General features: G+C 41.1%; 1 protein-coding gene across 2 annotated transcripts in view; it reads left to right on the top strand.

Moving 5' to 3' along the window:
* The first annotated feature begins 560 nt into the window (after positions 1–560).
* The window catches only part of LOC143277466 (large ribosomal subunit protein bL17m-like), a 30,505-nt gene continuing 18,032 nt past the window's right edge, over positions 561–13,033 (top strand). The window contains exon 1 of one of the 2 annotated variants that reach the window (XM_076582301.1): positions 561–832. In XM_076582301.1, the coding sequence (XP_076438416.1) occupies positions 656–832 (177 nt within the window). In that variant the 5' untranslated portion in view covers positions 561–655. The remainder of the gene's footprint in view (positions 833–13,033) is intronic. The other variant, XM_076582300.1, reaches the window with a different exon arrangement.

Below are 13,033 nucleotides of genomic sequence, written 5' to 3'. Positions count from 1 at the left end.
ATGGATGTATGTAGGGAGTGGGTGGGGGATACACGTCTGTGAGTATGTGTGTCACAGTGCGTTAAAACATTTTTTGAGATAATGATATTAATGAAAATTGGTAAATTGTTTTGTTAAATATGTTCTTTTTAAATTCATATCAATATTTGTTTGTTTGTTTGTTTTTTCAAACTTAATTAGATTTTCCGACTTTGTGTTGCTCAGTTAATATTTATTCAAATGGTTGCGAAAATGTCCGAGTCAGTACAACAAAAAGTTAAACAGACAATAAATAGTTTCCGTCAGTCAGCGGGGTGTGTGTGTGTGTGTGTGTGTGTGTGTGTGTGTGTGTGTGTGCGCGTGTGTGTGTGTGTGCTTATTTACTTATTAGCAAATACTAAGAAAAAGTCCATATCTGAAAGCGATCGCAGTAACCTTAACTGGGATGCTTCATTATCACTTTGGAGCAAAGATTTCGCCTGCACATTTTGTACATTAACATTTTTGTATCTCCAGCAGTGAACGAATGAACGTATTCTTAAATGGTTATGATTCTTGTGGGAACAGTCTTGTGCGAATTGGGAATGGTTAAAGGTAACGAGCAAGAGTTGCTTTTCAACCTTGCAAAGCCTCACGGACAACACATGACCCAGGGGCTTTCTGTGTTTTCTTTAAAATGTTGCGATTTCGTGTGAGGCTGCGCCCTAGGAAATTATCTAAAGTCGAAGGACTTGGCGCTGGGCCCGAAGGACGACTGAAACGATTGAGGAAGCACGTCACGGCCCTGATCCGGCACGAGCGGGTCGAGTCGTCCTTCGCGCAGTGTGACGAGGCCAGGGGGTATGCCGAAAAAGTAAGTGGACAGTGCACACCAGGGGATGTAGCATGCTATAACGGCACCGGTGGAGAAATTGTTATGAGTTTGGCAGGATGAACGGAATATTTTCCCACTGTCATACATTTTAGCAGACCATTGGCTCAGCCTCTATTTTTCTGAGATGTATATCTCAGCATAGACAATAACATCTCAGAATTCCAACTGAATAACACAGTGAATTCATGCCTTGCAAATGCAAGTCAGTGGTCATGTGTCTATGATCTCAGCCAGTCAGTCATTCTCACTAAAAAGTTTAGAATTTACAGTATTCAAAACGTTCTGATTTTATCAAATGTGCAGTTCTACAATACAAGGAACACTTGGCTGAGTCAAGGGGTGTTTCACTCTAACAAAATTGCACAAAATTCATAATATGATGGTGCATTTTGTCTGCTTCACACTTTATGTTAATCATTTGGTAAATGAAATAAAGCTGTTTTGGTGCAAAAAAGATTTGCTGCTATTTTTTGTATTTCTTGTTTGCTTATATTTCTTCCAAAATGGCACTAACATCTTAGACATGCTCATGGGTACTCACTTTGCAGGTCTTTTTCAGGTGGTAAACATGCTCCACACAATAATTATGTGTATGTTTATCTTATAATACAAACCACCTACATGTGTTAGGCAACAGTTTATGATTGGAAGCCATAACAAATGGCTTATTGAACTTGAAACTGTCCTTTTTGTGGATCACTTTAATGTCCTGTTCAGTTGTCTGCATTGCATCCCATGCCTGTGTCACAATAACACATGGATTTATGATTGTGTGCTGTAACTTGTGTGTGTGCGTATGTGTTGTGTGTGTGTTTGGGAGGCTGGGGGTGGGGGTGGGGGGTGTATCTTGGTATTTTGTGTTCAGTCTTTCCTTTTTCAGTTTTTTATATTTATGGATGTGTTCTGTTTGTAAACGTCTAGGGCGTATTTTCAGGATTAAGCGTATATGCTCATAATGATAATAATAATAATGATAATAGAAATACAAATGCCACAGTAATTTTATCCTGATTTCACAAATTCAGCATACGCACGAAGGCACGTTCTGTCAGTGGTTACTGGTTAGTCACCACTCATGGGACAGTGGACTGGATGCATAAATGTAAACATGTCGGCATTTCAAGATTAGTCGTGTCCACCCCACGCTGGGCATCACGCAACAAATCCTACCTCATCAGACATGTTCACGACTGGTGTTATTGTCAAAATTTCTAGTGCTAATGCACCCTTGCAAGAATTAACAGACATGCCAACTGTTTTCTTATTGACTTTTTTTACCATGTGTTTACATCTTTAAATAATTTCACGTGAAAAGTACTTAAAAAGTCTGTGGATTCACTTGTCACATTCAGCAATTTTCGCTCTTGCATATTGTCTGTGGTAATATAAGAAAACATGAATGGACAACATGAAGTGCATGCTGACAATAGACAACTGATCTACGTTCACATGGATATATCCTATATATATATATATATGAATATTATTGTTATTGTCATTGGCCCAAGTCATTACTTCAGAGTTTCTCTCTCTCACTTCATTTCTCTCAGTCCCTCATATGTGTGCATGTGCATGCGTGCATACACGTGTGAAATGCCTGTTTTACAATTCATGTATTATTTCACTCACACATGAATATCTACAAACCAAAAGTAAGTCAAAGTGATTTAGCAGATAATTCCACTTCTACTAGTTGGCCAGGACTGAGACCAAGAAAAATGTTGACAGTTCTGTGAAAGAAGAAAACTGCAGCTGAAGTCAGCAAAGAGTAGTGAAAGAGAATTAAGATTAAGGTGGATTACGTAATTGTTTACTGAATATGTGGCAAAATGTGAAAGAATTTTGTGTCATGGATTTTAATGATTTGTTTTCTGATGTTCATTGTCCCATTACGTTGACACTTACGATGCCTAATATATTGTTCAGTGCCCTACATGATGTTGCTGGAATATATGACAATAATAATAGTGAGGGAGCGTCTATTCAGCCAAATTATGTAAAATGGTTGAATGATTTAAAGGAAAACTATACTGAACAATTTAATATTGATGTAGTAAATAAGCTTCATCATGATTTAGATTTACTACTTGGACATCCAGGGTCTGTTTCAGCTGACGCAATGAATTCTATTGTGAATAAAGTGAATGTAGTGTTGTTGGATAATGTTAGGATATTGGGAATGGTTAAGAAGAAAAAGAGGGTAGACAGAAAGCATGAACAAAAATCATTTGGACAACCTTGGTTTGATGAGGAATGTAAGCGAAAGCAAAATCTTTTTAATAGAGCTAAACGTAGGGCAAAACATAACAGAAATAAGAATATTTTCTTGAATGCTGAAAATAAACGAGCTGCTAAAGAGTATAAAAGATGTATGAAAAAAAAATTAAATAACTATAACTTAGATTTAGCCACAAAACTCCGTCAATTGCAGTCAAAGGACCCGAAAACATACTGGAATTTGTTAAATAAGAATAAGAAAAAGAATAATGTGAAATTACCTGACTGTAAATTATTCTATGAAATGTTTAAGAATATGAATCTTGAAGAAGGTGATAATGATATGAATAGTTTTTCTTTGGAAGAAAGTGATTTTGAAAATCCTTAACTTAATGATTTCATATCCAAAGCTGAGGTTGTTAAATGCATTACAAAGTTGAAAAACGGTAAGGCATTTGGGTTAGATAATATTATCAACAAATTTATGAAAGCCTCAAATGATAAAATGGTTAATATATATATGTTAAACTATTTAATCTTGTACTGTTGACTGGCAAGGTTCCATCTGACTGGACTGCAGGGATCATAAGACCAATTTTCAAAAACAAAGGTTCACCCGATGACTTAAACAACTATCGTGGTATCACAATGTTTTGGCAAGCTGTTTGCAAGTTTACTGAATGAGCGCCTAAAACTATACATCGATAGTTCAGGCATAATGGGGCAGGAACAAGCTGGATTTAGAAATGATTTTTCAACGTTAGATCATTTATTTACTTTATATGGTATCATTGATATTTTGCTGTATAAAAAAAAAGAGATTGTATTGTGCTTTTTTAGACTACGAGAAAGCTTTTGAAAAGGTTAACAGGATGTTCTTATGGCAGAAATTGATAAGGTGTGGTATTAATGGTAAAATATTGCAAGTTGTTATAAATATGTATGATGACGCCAAATCATGTGTTATGGCCAGTGATGAATTCCCAGAATTTTTTAGTTCAAATGTTGGGGTGAGACAAGGAGAAAATCTGTCTCCGTTAATGTTTGCATTGTTTTTAAATGACATGAAATCCCACTTAGAAAAAGATTTAGATGGATTAGAAAACATAGTTGATGAGGCTAGGAAAATGAACATGAGTGAACAGGATTGCAATATTTTCTTAAAACTATTTGTTCTGCTTTACGCAGATGATACTGTGATTTTCTCAGAGACAGCCATTGGTTTGCAGAATGGTATTACCTCAATGAGACAGTATTTTCTATAAGTATTGTAAAAAACGGAAGCTTAAGCTGAATGCTAAGAACTAAAGAAGTGTAAAGTAGTAGTATTTTCTAGGGGCAAAGTAAGAACATTTCCAGATTTTTATAACGATAAGGACAAAATTGAGGTTGTAAGTGACTTCCAGTATTTGGGATTAAAGTTAAATTGTAATATTTAAATGCATGTTGCCCAGCGAGATTGATATGATCGTGCTTCAAGAGCAGCATTTACGTTACTGAGGGAAAGTAGCCACTTTAATCTTCCTGTCAATTTAATTATTGATTTATTTGATAAGACAGTTCTTCCTATACTTACATATGGTTGTGAAATTTGGGGGTTTGATATTTCTGAAATCGTGGAAAAATTACAATTAAAATTTTATAAACATGTTCTAAAACTAAGACAGTCCACCCTGTCATTTATGGTTTTTGGTGAAACTGGTAAATTTCCCATGTCTGTCTCTGTTAGATCCAGAATGCTAGTGTTTTGGTTTAGGCTTGTTATAAACCAAAGAACGTCTAAACTGTCCTTGGTTGTTTTTTGATGTCTCTTTAGTCTATACAGTGATAACATACATCAGAACCAATACTTGAAAAGTATTCATACTGTATTGAATGAAATTGGATTAAGTTACTTCTGGTTGAACCAACAGAATTTTGATGTACATCCCACATGGTTCAAAGAGAAAATTAAATGTTGTTTAAAAGATAAGTTTTTGCAAGATTGGTATAGACATGTTGATAATGATACTGTGTATATTAATTACAGGATATTAAACCACACTTTGGCCAAGATGCTTATTTTACAGTGCCACCAAATAATTGTGTAATTGAGTTAGTTAAGTTTAGAACAACTAATAATCCTTTGCCTGTTAATAGACTGCGTTTTGACAGTTTACTCAGAAATGAAAGACTATGTGATAAATGTTCCACAAACGACATTGCTGATGAGTTTCACTATTTGTGTGCTCATTTTTTTGAAAGCATCAGACAAAAATGTTTATCTAGTATTATAGAATCCGCCCAAACACCATTAAATTCCACCAGTTATTTTCTGAAAAAACAAAAGAATACTGTTAAAACTGAAATCCTTGATTTCTGCTATTCGAAGCCCTGTTTATTAATGTTTTGTCTATTGATGCGCCTTTTTTTTCCCAATTGATTTTTTTGCTGTTTTTTGTATGTATGTTTATATTATGAGTGAAATAGTACTTGTCACTGTGTATATTAGGTGATTGAACGAATGAGCCTACTTCTTGTTTTTGACATTACTCTTTTTGTATTCATTGGATGTGTGTAGATGGTGAACATGTGTAATGTTTCAATGCCCCCAGGGGGCACACGAAATAAACTCCTTGCCTTGCCTTGCCTTGGAAAATCCTAACTTTCCAAGGCATACACAGAGTATCAAAATATTCAAATCAAAGAATACTTTGAAAACTTGTAAGAAGAAAAAAAGAGGAGTAATGTGAGAAGTCAAAACTGCACACATATATATATATGTGAGCAAAAATACGGGGCCAAGAGTTAAGAACTTAAAGAGGAGAAAGTAGTGCCCCTAAAATGACCAAACTGATGAGGGATAAGAAGGAAAAATGTAATTAATTATTAACAAGTCCTTTAGTGCAACGAGGATGATGTCCTGGTCAAGTTCACTGATGATGCAGGTCAGGGGAACATTTTCATACCTTTCCAGATGGAGATGACAGTGGGTGGGTGCCACACAGCACAGCCTTACACCTGTTGCTGACCTGCACGTCAGCTCCTATGGTCAACATTTTTCTCTCTCATAATTTTGAGATGAGACATTGCAACCTGAAATTGTTTATGATAAAGTTTCTTTTTTGGGGGGTGGGAGTGAGGGGGAGGGGGTGTTTAAAAATGTTATGGGTAAAAATGTTTTAATTAACTGTCATAATTGTGAAGACATAGCAGCCAGTTTCTGCAGAAATGTCAAGAACCAAAAATTATATGGGTTACAGTGTCCACCTTTAGCAGGCATATTTCTAGTAATTCTCTCACTCCTCCTTGTAATGTTTCAGCTTCAATGAGAGAGAGAGAGAGAGAGGGGGGGGGGGGGAGCATTCAGGGGGAGTAATTTGATTAAAAAAAAAGTCATGGTGAAGGTGTCAGCTCATGGGAATATTTGATTGTTCTTGATTAAGTTTCATTGATATATAAAAGTATTTTATATGTGTATGTATACACCCTCAGAACACGCGCTACATTAATATTATTATGCCCACATTAGTTTACCCAGTTTGGTGCCTAGTAAAAGACATCACCCGGCATTGGATGAAAAGTGTTGCCATGGTGCCTGTACTAAGACACCCTCTTATATCCTGCATCTATTCTGATTTTTCCTTCATCAGAGTTTGGTTCAGTGAACACAAACATGATCTGAACGGTTAGTTTAATGTTTCAGGATTATAAACATGCTAATTAGATAAGCATAATATGTCAGGTGGATAATGTTTTGCTAACTGGACTTTGTCGAGTGTGCCTGAAAAGAAGGTTTGTGTTATATGCAAAAATAACATCAGAAACTTTGTCCACCTAAGACAGTGGTCCCAGTCAAGGGATTTGGGTCAGTCTCCAGAACTGGGGCCAGGGTGAGGTTATGTGACATGAACCCCCCAAATCAGTCTGTTTGAATCTTATCATTTACTGTGGATGATTGTAGATCAGTATGTGTAGAACAATGTTACACAGAAAAAAAAAGAGTTTGTTTGGGTTAAAGATGTGAAAATGGGATCAGAAGAGATGAAAGTGTGACTGTTATTATTACAGGTGTAACATAGAAAGAAATAACACTATAATAAGCATCCTTACTTTTGATAAATGTAATAAAACTTATTTTCAAAAGGATTAAATAAGTAACATTGTTTAAAGATATTATTTATAAAAAAAAATCAAAGAAAAAATAAGATAAAGACTCTTCTGGGCAAATTGAATGGGAGGGGTTTTTGCTTTCTCAAAGAAGCCTATTGTCATATTACATAACATGTTAGAGTTCCGATATGGGCCAGTCATAAAACTTATAATGAAACTATCAATGCAGTCTTTAGCCCATGCAATGAAATCAAGTAAAGCCTACACAAAATTATGTATTTTATTAACAATTATATAATACTGTGTAACATGTAATGTGGATCCCAAAATACCCAAAGTAACTTTCTCAAGATTATCGTTATGATTGAATCATGGGGTCCAGTGTAAAAAAAAAAAAGATAATAATGTTCATTTATATAGCGCCCTTTCTCTGTAAGAGCTCAGGGCGCTTTACATGAAGGAAAGTATTACAAATACAAGTTACATAAAACATTCATGACCTTTCTTTCTCAATAAACCCTCCCCCTACACACACACTCTTCCTTTCCCACTCTTCATACATCCAAATTGAGCTGACATGGGTGGTGTTGGAGAACAAGAAAGCTGAGAGAGCTTATAAATAGGTTCTAAAAAGATAAGTTTTTAGTGATGAGCGAAAAGCAGAAATAGAATCAGATGCATGGATATGATGAGGAAGGTTGTTCCAGATGTGAGGAGCAGCAAAGAAAAAAGAACCTTCACCATAGGTTCTTGTATTGAGACGAGGAAGTTTCTAAAGGTAACAGAGGGAGAGTGTAGATTTCTTGCAGGAGTGTAAACACTGATAAGGTCAGAAAGATACGTGTGTCCTGTGGAGTGGAAAGCAGAATAGCAGAGACATGCAGCTTTATATTTAATTCTCGCTTCAATGGGGAGCCAATTTAGAGTGCGGAGGTGAGGAGAAATGTGATCAGTACGTGGGACTTTGAGAGTCAGACGGGCAGCATTGTTTTGAAGTTTTTGAATTCGCTGAAGAATATTATGTGGACAGCCTGTGTAAAGAGAATTACAGTAGTTGATTCGTGACCGCGCAAAAGCAGAAATAAGAGTTTTAGTAGTTTCAGCAGACCTGTTCAGGGTCGGGTTGCCGACGACTAAACCGGCACTTCCACCGCTCCCTTCTGGGACTGGTGAGGCGGGTGGCTAGACACCCTTATGGAGATCCATAAAAGGGCGTCGGCTCAGGAGAGCCACCGACGGCCATCTAGCTCCACTGTGCTGTGTGCATGCCACACGCAGTTGGCCCCCGGGGTGTGTCTACCCATGTATGCGAAGTCTGGGTCCGGCAGAATCTGCGGAAGAAACCTGTCGGTTCAACGGAGAGGAAGGCGGTTACAGCAACGCACTGTGGAGTGCAGAGAGCAAGATGAGACACTGAAAGGATATCTTGGTCATCCACTGCATCCGTGCTCATCCTCCAGTCGTCTCGACTTAGTCTTGCCACTGGAAATTGGTGGACCCGGACGAGAGAGTGAGGTCGACGTTGCGCAACTCCTCTTCACTTTAAACAAACTCATCGCGCAAGTCATCAGTCATCCAAAATGACCTTTCATCCTTCATCATTTCATCACCCCCAAGTCCTGTGGCGACAGGCGAGCGACGAAACGACAGGTGTGGGTACACTGGCAGTCGCAGCCGCAGACCTGCACGCAGGCGGCTCAGGCCATAGGGTCGTTCTTCGTCGACAGGAGCAGCGATGGAGCTCGGCAGCCGTCTGAGCGTCTGAGCAGCCCTCTTTAGGAATGCACTGCTCACCTCCCTGGCATGAGGAAGGGGCTAGAAAAGGTGCCCTAAAAATTGCCTGCTCCATATCACCCTGGCCAGCATACCGCGGCTGGCGGGGACCCTACATCAGCGGTCGAAACAAAGAGAAAGAAAAGAAAAAAACAAGGATCGTTCCTCTCACCATTGGTGCTTGGAACATAAGGACTCTCCTGGACAGAGATAACGCGGACAGACCCCAAAGGAGAACAGCACTAGTTGCATCCGAACTCACCAGATACAACATCGACATCGCAGCCTTGAGTGAGACTCGGCTTGCAGGTGAAGGCGAGCTCTGTGAACGGGGATCTGGTTACACCTTCTTCTGGAGTGGACGAGGAAGCGAAGAGCGACGTGAGGCTGGCGTTGGTTTTGCAGTAAAAACAGCACTTGTCAGCAAGCTAGCTGGAATCCCAAAGGGAGTCAACGATAGGCTTATGACCATGAAACTCCCACTGGCATCTGGCCAGAAGCACCTCACCATTGTCCGTGCCTACGCCCCAACCATGACCAACCCGGATGAAGTGAAGGCGAAGTTCTACGAGGACCTTCACTCTGTCATTGCTGCCATCCCTAAAGCAGACAAGCTCATCATTCTTGGGGACTTCAATGCTAGAGTTGGCTCTGACTACATCTCCTGGGATGGAGTGATTGGAAAGCACGGTGTGGGCCACTGCAACCCAAATGGATTGCTTTTGCTTCAGACCTGTGCAGAGCACGAACTGCTGATAACCAACACAGTTTTCTGCCTCCCTACCCGTAACAGGACGTCATGGATGCACCCTCGCTCAAAGCATTGGCATCTCATCGATTATGTCATCGTCAGGAAAAGGGATAGGCAAGATGTACGTGTAACAAAGACCATGTGCGGCGCCAAGTGTTGGACAGACCATCGCCTTGTAGTCTCGAAGCTGAATATTCGAATCCAACCCAAGAGACGCCCCCAAGGCCAGAAGGCTCCAAAACGGCTCAACATCGCTAAGCTGAAAAACATCACCATCAAACAGTCCTTTGTGGAGCTGCTGGAAGATTGTCTGGAATCTGCCTCTCTGGACAACCAGAATGTGGAGTCTGACTGGAGGACCCTGCGTGAGCTGATCTATAGTACAGCTTCAGAGACCCTGGGACCTATGACCAGAAAGCACAAAGACTGGTTTGATGAAAACTGTGATGAAATCAAGCAGCTTCTGGATGAGAAACGCCGTCTGCATCAAGCCCACCTGAGCAACCCAAAGTCCACATCAAAAAAGGATGCATACAATGACATCCGCAGGACTGTTCAGCAAAAGTTACGCCAGATGCAGGATAAGTGGCTGAGTGACAAAGCTGATGAGATCCAGGGATATGCTGACAGGCACGATATGAAGAGGTTCTATGATGCCTTAAAAGAAGTCTACGGCCCCACATCCTCAGGATCATCCCCCCTCCTCAGTGCAGATGGGAATACCTTGATCACCGAGAAGGAGAACATTCTCGAACGATGGGCTGAGCACTTCAACAGTGTCTTAAATCGCCCTTCCTCCATAAATGATGAAGCCATAGACCGTCTCACACAAGTCCCCACCAACGAAGCACTGGACGATCCGCCAACACTTCTTGAGACCCAGAAAGCAATCCGTCTGCTATCCAGTGGCAAAGCACCTGGCTCAGACTCCATACCAGCAGAGGTCTACAAGGATGGAGGCACTGTGCTGACTGAGAAGCTTCATCAGCTGTACTCACTCATGTGGAAAGAAGAGAAGATCCCCCAGGATTTCAAAGATGCATCTATCATTCACTTGTACAAGCGAAAGGGGAACCGGCAAGCCTGTGATAACCATCGGGGCATTTCCTTGCTCTCCATCGCAGGCAAGATACTTGCCAGGATCCTACTTAACCGCCTCACAGCACACCTTGACGAAGGTCATTTGCCTGAGAGCCAATGTGGATTCCGGAAAGAGCGCGGAACCACCGACATGGTGTTTGCTGCAAGGCAGCTGCAAGAGAAATGTCAGGAGCAAAATGCTGATCTGTTCTCCACCTATGTCGACCTCACTAAGGCCTTCGACACCGTGAGTAGAGAGGGACTGTGGAAGATCATGGCCAAGTACGGATGCCCTCGGAAATTTATTTCCTTGGTCAGCCAATTCCATGAAGGCATGCAGGCTCGAGTCCAGGACAATGGTGAAACATCTGCTCCTTTTGCTGTCACAAATGGTGTCAAGCAAGGCTGCGTCCTGGCTCCAACGCTGTTCAGCCTCATGTTCTCTGCAATGCTTACTGATGCCTTCAGAGATGGCGATGTTGGAATCGGCCTAAAGTACCGAACAGATGGCAAGCTGTTTAACCTCAGAAGGCTTCAAGCAAAAACGAAGGTCATGACAGACATCATCAGAGACTTTTTGTTTGCTGATGATTGTGCCCTCAACGCTGGATCTGAAGCTGACATGCAACTCAGCGTCGACAAGTTTGCCACTGCCAGCAGGAACTTCGGCCTTACCATCAGCACGAGGAAAACTGAAGTTCTCCATCAGCCAGCCCCAGGGAAACCCTACGTTGAGCCCAACATCACAGTCAACGGTCAGAGACTCAGTGCGGTGGAGCGGTTCACATACCTTGGCAGCACACTGTCACGAAATGTGACAATCGACGATGAAGTGAACGTCAGGATTGCAAGAGCAAGCGCAGCTTTTGGTAGACTCAATGCAAATGTCTGGAACAGAAGAGGCATTAGTCTTGAGACCAAGCTAAAGGTCTACAGAGCAGTAGTTCTCCCCACACTACTGTACGCCTGCGAAACTTGGACAGTGTACCAACGACACGCCAAGAAGCTGAACCACTTCCACACAACATGCCTCAGGAAGCTACTGAACATCAAGTGGCAAGACAAGACCCCTGACACAGAGGTGCTCGCAAAAGCCACCCTTCCCAGCATCTTCACCATCCTGATGCAGTCCCAGCTTCGCTGGGCTGGACACGTGGCGCGCATGCCAGACCATCGGCTGCCCAAAAGGCTCTTCTATGGCGAGCTGCAACAAGGGAAGAGATCACACGGAGGTCAGAAGAAGCGCTTCAGAGATACTCTGAAAGTCTCTCTGAAAGCGTTTGATATCAACCCTGACTCCTGGGAGGAATCTGCAGTGGACCGTGACAAATGGCGCGCTGCTGTGCACAAAGGCGCCAGGTTGTGCGAGGCCAACAGGACTGCTGCAGCTGTTGAGAAGAGGCAGGCCAGAAAGTCACGGGCAAACAAGCTCCCTGACAATGATATGCCTGTCTTTGTCTGCCCCAACTGTCAGCGAACATTTCGTGCGCAGATTGGACTATTCAGCCATCTGCGCACTCACAGATAGATTCATGAGCATCCTTCCCCCCACCCCACCACCACCCTCCCCCCATCCCCCATCTGGATGACAACGATGGTCATCATCGATCTCGATGGACACACCACCACCACTGACGGATAGAGTTGATGCGATGAAGTTCACAATTGACTATGCGTATCAGATTTATTACCTGAGCATGCATGTTGAAGTTTGAGTCAAGAATGACTCCAAGGTTCCTTGCTGATTTATAATGCTTTTAATGATTTATAAAGCATAATGCTTTCACTGAAACTGTCTTGCAGTCTTTAGCCCATACAATGAAATAAAAGTGTGAAATAAAGGTGCATATTCATTTTGTGCTGAAAGTTTTATCAGCTTGTTCCTTTTGTGGCCGAGAATTTAGTGGTGTAAATATCTTTTCGAAGTTTTCAATGGCTTTTTTACAATCAAGAAAAACCTGTTTTGCTTTGGTACTTTCATCTGCTTCTACCATTTTTCTTCATTTCAGAGTCTGAATGGTGTTCGTGTTAGGCCTGCTGTTGGCCTCCATTCCACACCTCAAAAATGTTCTTGGTTATTGTGACTGTGAACACAGCTCGTCTGTATCTGCTGTTGTTGCTTGCTGCATTCCAGACCACTGTGAACTTGTCTTTTCTTTCAACAATGCAAGTGTTTTGAACTGAAAAACTGACCAAGCAAGTAACTTTGCCTGTGTTTGTGCCTGCTACTGTGAACTTGTTTATATAATTTTCTGTTCAACCTTTCT

Source organism: Babylonia areolata, chromosome 34, assembly GCF_041734735.1.
Source record: "Babylonia areolata isolate BAREFJ2019XMU chromosome 34, ASM4173473v1, whole genome shotgun sequence".
Classification (NCBI taxonomy): domain Eukaryota; kingdom Metazoa; phylum Mollusca; class Gastropoda; order Neogastropoda; family Buccinidae; genus Babylonia; species Babylonia areolata.
The sequence above is the reverse complement of the archived record's forward strand: the minus strand, read 5'-3'. Positions and strand labels throughout refer to the sequence as shown.